This window comes from Ziziphus jujuba, chromosome 8, assembly GCF_031755915.1.
Source record: "Ziziphus jujuba cultivar Dongzao chromosome 8, ASM3175591v1".
Lineage (NCBI taxonomy): Eukaryota > Viridiplantae > Streptophyta > Magnoliopsida > Rosales > Rhamnaceae > Ziziphus > Ziziphus jujuba.
In genome coordinates this window covers 3,104,650-3,113,617 of record NC_083386.1, presented here as the reverse complement: position 1 = coordinate 3,113,617, position 8,968 = coordinate 3,104,650, and the positions used below count along the sequence as shown (strand labels likewise).

At 32.5% G+C, this 8,968-nt stretch overlaps 1 protein-coding gene and 1 long non-coding RNA gene across 2 annotated transcripts; one reads left to right on the top strand and one right to left on the bottom strand.

The window, feature by feature from the left end:
- The first annotated feature begins 626 nt into the window (after positions 1-626).
- On the top strand, positions 627-1,779 carry LOC132805113 (uncharacterized). The gene is made up of 2 exons (XM_060819915.1): positions 627-1,172; positions 1,317-1,779. Exons 1-2 carry the CDS (start codon positions 690-692, stop codon positions 1,530-1,532), a joined length of 699 nt encoding a protein of 232 aa, XP_060675898.1. The 5' UTR covers positions 627-689; the 3' UTR covers positions 1,533-1,779.
- A 2,273-nt stretch (positions 1,780-4,052) lies between these two features.
- LOC132804959 (uncharacterized) lies at positions 4,053-8,968 on the bottom strand. Its single transcript, XR_009640288.1, has 2 exons — positions 5,681-8,968; positions 4,053-5,507 (listed from the first exon to the last, which is right to left on the bottom strand). It is a non-coding gene; the product is annotated as an uncharacterized LOC132804959 (long non-coding RNA).

Sequence of the window (8,968 nt, the reverse complement as noted above, 5' to 3'; positions counted from 1 at the left end):
TAAATTATATTTTTATTACTAAATTATATGTCCATAATATTTATAAAATTAAAATTTTAATTTTTGATATTGAATATTTGTTTATCAAAATAAATTATATAGAAATGTTTTTTTAATTTTTTCAGCATAAACTAATTCATATAGGTATTATGTAATTTTTTTTTTGTTAAAAAAAATAAATAACAGTTATGTAATTATTTTTGTATGACTAGCTAGAATTGAACAATGATTGTGTACACTGTTTTTGCAATTTTTTTAAAAAAATTATAGTAATTACTATCTGTCCCCACTAGTACCCTATGGCTATGATCCTGGCTGCCCCATGCCCACGCAAATCCATAATGAGAAGTAAAAGCATAAAAGCACCATCACTGGAACCTTAAAATTACTAAAGAAAAAAAATAAATAAAAAATTACATAATAGATATTAACTTTGTGTGGCAGCTGGGTTGTACACCTGCTGTAGATAAGTTACGTAGTTGTCCACTTTAAGATAGAAAAGGAATAAAAATAAATATATATATATATATGTATATATATCAACAAAGAATATTTGTCCGCGTAAGACCGACAGATGGAGCTCACGGATTGGATGTGGGTGTGTATAAATGTATGTGATTAATTTGCTTGGCATGCATATGTGCCCAACAACTTTCCTGCATTATCATTAAGAATATATTACCACTAGCATGTCGAAGCAGTCAGCCGAGGGTAATGAGCCTCAGAATGTGTTTGGAACCAAAGTGGATGATCAATTTGTGAAGAAAAAATTTCCTGAATTTGAGACACTGGAAGTCAACTTCGCAGATAAGTCTTACTTTGCATACAGACTCAAGGAAGCAGTTCAAAATGGTACGACATACAAGGCCTATATGCAGACTCTGCGGAAGATCATTGAGCAGCAGCCTGACACTGATAATAAAAAATATACAATATGCGAAATTTATAATGCTACTGGCAGTCCCATACATCTTTTGAAGAAACACCATGATTTCAGTGGCCATATTCTAGGTGATAATTACTTCCCTGTCACGATTGAAAATGGCCAGTTGGCTGTTGTACTCCATGAGGGATCATCTGCCGCAGTTATATACACAGGCCAGAACTACAACGGAAAACCGTATGCCTGGTTGCACGCTTGGGAAAATGAACGCGACGACGATAAACGATATGTGAGTAGCTAGCTACTATGTACCCTCTACCACTAATAACCTCTCATAATAAATTAATATTTATTTTATTTAAATAATTAAGCTTTTTTTTTTTTTTTCCTTTTTTATATTATTAATTTAATCTAATATTTATTATGCATATAGGTTTTCACTGAAATTGAAAAACCTGAGCACTACGATAGTGATGATTGGAACTTAGTCTCATCCAAGCTTACACAGGAAAGTCCCTTTCACGACGATTTGAAGGGATCCTACTCTGAGGCGTCCATCCGCGGAGACGAGGACAAACACGATAATGTCTGCATATATTCTGGAATACTGACCTTAGAGTGGGGTTTCCCTCTATTCAGTATTAATTAATATCATGCAAAATATATATATATATGTATGCGAAATAAACTATATATATTGACAGCTTTGTCAACATATATAGATATCCCTACATGTGTATATGTGTGTGTGTATATATATATATCTTTATAAGAATAAGTCTGTGTTGCAACTGCTCTGTGCATGCAGCATTCATGTCTATGGACATGACTAGTTGTAGCCTATCTTGTGGGGATTATTTCCTTACAAGAAGTTATCTTAATAAAATATTCTATTTACTATATTTGCAGTTTATTTATTTATTTAATTTTAATTATGACATGAGAAGATCTTTAACCCATATCAAAGATTGAAACTCGGATCTAAAGATATACTCTCAATGATACCACCACTAGACCAAGCCTGTTAGTATATTTCTTTATTTAATCAGTATGTTATATTTGCTATATTCTATTTACCGATCTCCTAGAAAATATTGCCTAGCTTAATTGTCCTTGAAGATATGGTGATATGTATGATAAAATTATGGAATCCCCATTGACCAACCAATTTGGTTTTGTATGCACATGTTATTATTATTATTATTTAAGTGAAAGTAAATAAATAACTAAATAAAGCCTAGCTAATTTGAAATTAATTTGATGAATTTTTAGTTTACTTTCGCATGCTCTAAATGCTAATTTTTCATGATTCCATCCAGATTTTCCTATAAGAATTCTAGAATGGCCCTGATTAAGTGAAACCCTATCGAAAATTTTACAGAAAGCCTGACAGCGTCTTCTTTATAATATGAACATTTCCAAATTTCTCACTGCATAGAAAGTACATTTCTAAATGCACATAAAATAAATAAATAAATAAAGCCTGGTTAATTGGAAATTAATTTGATGAATTTTTAGTTTACTTTCGCAAGCTTTAAATGCTAATTTTTCATGATTCCATCCAGATTTTCCTGTTGGAATTCCAGAATGTCCCCCATTAAGTGAAAGCCCACAAAAATTCTACAAAAAATCTGATAGCATCTTATTTATAATATGGACTTTTCCAAATTTTTTAATGCACATAAAATATGCTTCTAAATGCAGATCCATCTTATTTCTCCAACAATTTCCACAAATGTATAGCTCTTTAATAAAAAAGCATAAAATATAAATAACAAATATCTTTACATACCCACAATAACAGAGCATACTAAGAGTGTTGGAACGATAAAATATAGATATTACAGATAAAGAGGAAATAACAAATAATAATAGAATAATATGAAAAGGAATGATAGAAATACTACAAGAAGCACCAAGTGAACAGATTAAAAAACGAAGAAAACTAATGAGATATTAATCAAACCAATGAGTGGTGTTCAACTAATAATAACAATAATATTAATAATAATAGTAATAATAATAAATAGTAAAAGAAATAACAAAAGACTAATCATAATAATAATAATGATGATAATAATAATAAATAATAATAATAATAACGGAAGAAAATAAAATAAGTACTTAGAAAATAGTTTTTTTCCCTCAAAACCCCTAGTAATCCACTCATTTTGAAATGTTCTCCCATTTAAAATTATTTTTGCAAAACCCATTATTTTTGTATCCCCAATTATAAAAATTATTTTTAGAAAAATTTGGGATGTCAATTACACTGTGTTTCGAGTTCCTATGTTCAAGTGTAATTGGGTTGACAGCAACGGTGTGAAAGTTGATGAGATGGGGTTTACATGTGTTAACTTAAATAAAATTGGATATAAATCCAACCCATTCATTATGGCTCCACAAGTTCAACAAGTATTTTATGTTGAAGATCAACTTGATTCGAGATGGTCAGTTGTTTTAACTCCACCACAACATTGTACTTTTGTTGAAGAAGAATTGGTTGAAGAAGATGTTCTTGGCGATACTACGATGGCTCACAATCCATTTGTCATACAGTTGCCAAGTGTTGATGAAAATGATAATGACGATGAATGCGAGAGTGGCTATATTCGTAATGACCGTGAGGGGATATGGATAACAAATACCTTCTAAATAAATTGGTACGTAGACTTATTTATATGTTTTAAGTAATATTTATGACATTTATTAGTATCCATTTAATTAATTTTATTATTCACTTTCATAAGAACAACGACAATAGTCTTTAAATTTTCATTTACTAATTTATTACTTTTTCATACTTAATATATATTTATTTTGCATAAGTGTTTATAAATTTATTATTTTTTCATATGCAGTATGAGGGTGTGTAATATCGTCAACAAGGGAATGGCAACTTCCATCCCAATGAATATGCAATTCATGGAGATTTAGTTAAAATTGCTTTTGCTTTTGCATATACAATAGTATAAGGAATTGTAAAATATTTCATGAGATACTATTTAATTTATTTGACAGTTATTTTGTTATGCAAATGTTTACTTTCAAATTTTGTATTCTAATTACTTTGAATGAAGCTAATTTTTAGTTTTTTTTTCTATTTATCATTTTTTAATAAATTGTAACAAAATTACAAAAAGCAAATTAGAAAAAGGAAACAGCGATGTACAAGAAGAAGGTTGGCACTAAAAGGATCATTTAGCGACGCATAAAAACAACTTTGACCTATGGCGATGCACAATAACAACCTGGTCACCATTTTCAACCTTTAGCGATGCTTTATTTAAATATATAGCGAAGCAAAAAAAAAAAAGTCACTAAAGGTTAAACATATATGAAATTAGTGACATGTAGTTTTAAGTAAAAGGCGATGTACAACTATACAAGTCGCTAAAAATTCTACAACTTAGCGACACATAAATTTACATAAAACAGTGACGAAGTATAATAAGTCGCTAAAAAGTCATACAATTAGTGACTCATAAATATAGGGTCGCTGTTTCTTCCATATTAGCGACGCATAGTTTACATAAAAAAGTGACGAAATATAATAAGTCACGATTAGCGACTCATAAATGTAGAGTCGCTGTTTCTTCCATATTAGCGACGCATTAATTTGGGCAAAACAGTGATGCAGTATGTACGTGTCGCTACAAATGCTAGAAATTAGCAATGTAAGTGTTTAGAGTCGGGGATTCCTCTATTTTTAGAGTCACCAGCGTCTTTACATTTAGCGATGTGATTTTATACGGCATCGCTGTTTCGTCATAATTAGGCAACTTTGATTTATACCTCGCCATTGGTAGAATGTTTTTAGTGACAAGACATTAGGTGACATGGTAAAAAATTTGCGTCACTAATTAGCTAGTTGCCCGTAGTGTATGCTTAATGGTAAAAAATTTGCCAAATGAGTTTTGGGCAGAAGCTATCAATTTAGCAGTTTATATTCTAAACAGGTCTCCTACAAAAGCTGTACAAAATATTACTCCATATGAGGCTTGGTTCAAGAGAAAGCCACTGGTTGATCATTGAAAAGTTCTTGGTTATGTTTATTACTACCATATACCTTCACATAACAGGAAAAAATTTGATGAGAAAGGTGAGAAATGTATCTTCATTGGGTACACTGAAGAGTCCAAGGGATATCGTTCATATAATCCTAATTCAAGGGAACAAGTAACGTCAAAAGATGTAATTTTTTATGAAAACGGAGCTTGAAAACAGAACCATGAGGAGCTTCCAAAAACCCCTTATTTAAAGCATCTGGAACATCGAAAAGGATTGAGGAAAATACATTTAGCACTCCACTAGAAAGTCCAAGATAGCAAGAAGACACTCCACCGGCAAGTCGAAGACAGCAACAAAACATCAATCCAGGCACACATTCATCAACACCACCAAGGAAGGTACGCTCAATAGAAAAGTTTATCAAAATTGTGATGTTGCTTACATTTCCCATGAGTCACAGAAGTATGAAGAAGCTTGTGAAAGATCAAGCTTTGAAAAAAGCAATGGATGAAGAATGGATAAAACAAAATTCAATGAGGATGGTTTAATTCAAAAATACAAGGCAAGACTTGTGGCCAAAGGGTGCTCGCAACAGCCTCCGACACTTCTGCACCTGTAACAAGAATGAAAACCATAAGGACTGTTTTAGCATTAGCTGCACAGATGGAACTTCAAGTTTTCCAACTAGATGTCAAATCTGCATTTTCGAATGGACAAATTGAAAAAGAAGTGCATGTTGAACAGCCACTTAGTTATGTTGTCAAGGGAAAAGAAAACAAGGTTTACCATCTTTAGAAGGCTTTATATGGGGACTGAAGCAAGCACCTCATGTATGGAATAGCAGAATTGATCAATATTTTGAGCAACATGGTTTTCGAAAAGTCCAAATGAGCCATCACTTTATGTGAAAATGCAAGGTACACATAATTTTCTCATTGTATGCCTTTAAGTTGATGATTTAATTTATATGGGAACCAATAATCAAATGATTCAAGATTTCAAAAAAGCTATGATGAAGGAATTTGAGATGACCGATCTTGATCTTATGAGGTATCTTTTGGGCATTCAAGTAAAGTAAAAGCCAGGAAGAAAATTTCTGTCCCAGGAGAAATTTACAGATGATTTGTTTAAAAGGTTTAATTTGCCTAAATGCAATGTTGCACAAACTCCCATGAACCCAAGTGAAAGTTTATCAAGATATGATGGAAAAAGAAAATTTGTTGAATCAATTTATAGGAGTCTTGTTGGATTACTTATTTATTGGACAAACACAAGGCCAAATATTATTTTCTCTATCAGTGTTGTTTCCAGATTCATGGACAGCCCAAGCAAGGAGCATTTTGTAGCAACTAAAAGGATTCTAAGATACATAAAATGAACAAAGAATTTTGGCATCTTATACAAGAAAGAAGAAGAAAGTAAACTGAAAGGTTACACAAATGGTGATTGGGCTGGTTCTATTGTTGATAGAAAAAGCACTTCTGGCTATGTGTTTTGTTTGGGAACAAAAGTCACATCTGGGTCAACAAAGAAGCAAAAGATTGTATCGTTGTCATCTGCAGAGGCTGTTGGATAAATGCAGAATGTATTTAAAATTAAACTTGGATAAAATAGAGGAGTTTAAAGAAAGAGTGGACCCAAGACAATACAATTGAGAGGAAGAGAATTAAAGCTCTCTCTTTTTACAAAATGGGATCAAATTTTACAACAAGCCTAAATGCATATATATAGAGGAGAAAAGGAGGTGGAATTCTAATTGAAATTGAATTCTCCTTTGGTAGAGTTCAACTTGAAATTGAGTTCTTCTAAGGTAGAGTACAAATTTAACTTGATTTCTCCTAAAGTGGTAGAGTTTAAATTGAATTTGTCTTCTATCATGATAGCTTCTACTGTGTCAACAAAAGTGGCTTAATGGATAAGGCTAATGATGCTTTCTTGCTTAAGTCATCCTCTCATCCTCTTACAAACACTTTGCCATGAAATTACAAATTATTATTTTAATAATTATTATTTTACTTTTTAACACCCCCTCTTAATTTGTAATTTTGGCAAAGCTATTGAAATCTTTCTAGCTTCTCCATTGTTATCAGCTTTGTAAAAATGTTTGCTAGTTGCTCAGATGTGTTAACAAATTCAAGTTTAATTTCTTCTTCTTCGACCAATATCTAATGAAGTGATGTTGAATTTCTATGTGCTTTGTCCTGCTGTGGAACATTGGATTTTTTGTCATTGCTATTGCTGACATATTATCACACCTAATGATTGTTGGAGCACTTTCTTTATGTTGCATATCTGATAAAATTCTTCTCAGCCATACTGCTTCACTTTGCTGCATCTGTAGCAGATATATATTCTGCTTCTACTGAAGATAATACCACGGTCCTTTACTTCTTTGATGACCAAGAAATTAGTTTTGTACCCAAGAAAAATAAATATCCTGAGGTGGTTTTGTGGTCATCTACAGAGCCTGCCTAGTCACTATCTTTATATCCAATGAGCTTGTTATCTGCATCTTTGGCATAGTTAATTCCAAGCTTTCCGGTACCTTGTAGATAACGAAGGATTCTCTTTACTACAGTGTAGTGATTGTTACTAGGCTCGTGCATGAATCTGGAAACATAACTAACAGCAAAAACAATATCTGGCTTGGTATTTGTTAGACAAATGAGGCATCCAACTAAACTTCTATAATTTTTTGCATCAACTTTCTCTGCGCCATCATTCTTACGTAACTTTTCATTTAACGCCATTAGCATAGATACTGGTTTACATTTGTCCATATGAAACCGTTTGAGAAGATCATTTAAAATATTTTTCTTGAGAAATAAATATTTCTCCTTTTGCTTATTGAACTTGGATGCCAAGAAAATATTTCATCAAGCAAAGATCTGTCATCTCATATTCTTTCATCATTGCACTTTTGAATTCTTCTACCATTTTTTGATTAGCATCAGTATAAATCAAATCATCAACATATAAGCAGACAATGAGAATATCTTGCACACCTTCTATTTTGACATATAAGGAAGGCTCACTTAGACTCCATTGAAATCCATTTTGTTTGAAGTATGAATCAATTTTGCTGTTCCAAGCTCGTGGTGCTTACTTTAGTCCATATAGTGCCTTCTTTAATCATAAGACTTTGTTTTCTTTTTCTTTGATGGTGTAGCCTAAAGGTTGTTCCACATATACTTCCTCTTTGAGTTCTCCAATAAGGAAGGCAGATTTGACATCCAGTTGATAAAGGGTACCTCCATTTGAGCAGCTAATGCGAGGACTATTCTAACAATTTCCATTTGAGCAATTGGTGCGAATGTCTTGTTGAAGTTGATTCCTGGCTATTGCGAACAGCCTTTGGCTACTAGCCATGCTTTGTACTTTAGAATTGTTCCATCTTCTTTGTACTTGGGTTTCCAGATCCATTTGAGTCCAATAACATCTTTGCCTTCAGGTAGATTCACCAGTTCCCATGTATCATTTTTTCCACTTGTTACAATTTCTTCATCCATTACTTTAATCCATCTTCATTTATTGCTTCTTCAAAATTTTGAGGCTCACATGCCAAAAATGCCATATTAGTAAATTCATAGATATCTACAAGTAAGCGTACCTTTCTTGGCAGTGATTCATCATCTGAAGATATATCCATTCTTTGGATTGGGCTTGGAGTTTCTTAACTTGCGCTTGGACCAGGGTTTTGACTTTGACAGGACCTGCCCCGGGAATCTTCCCAGGATCTCCTAGGTGGTCCTGCCTAGTGAAGTTCCACAGGACAATCCCTAGAGAATATCCAATGGAACCTCACCTTAAAACATGGACAAAGAACACATGCATTACTAATAATACCTCAATATATAAATATAAATAAATCCACAACAACACAAAGTCCACAACCGACCTATTGTACCATAGGCCATAACTACACCCATAAGTAATATGGTCTCTATTGAGTCTAATATTTAAATTAAAGCATTCTAAGGTTGTTAACAAAGTTTAGAAGTACAAATAAGAAATAAACAATGTTTGAAAAGATAAAGGTAAGATAAAGAAAAGATAATACTGCTGCTGTTGTGG

Excerpts from the sequence above, each read along its gene's own strand:
- LOC132805113 (XM_060819915.1), top strand. The coding sequence starts at position 690 with ATGTCGAAGCAGTCAGCCGAGGGTAATGAGCCTCAGAATGTGTTTGGA. Across the intron at positions 1,173-1,316 it reads GCGACGACGATAAACGATAT|GTTTTCACTGAAATTGAAAA; the intron begins GTGAGTAGCTAG and ends TTATGCATATAG.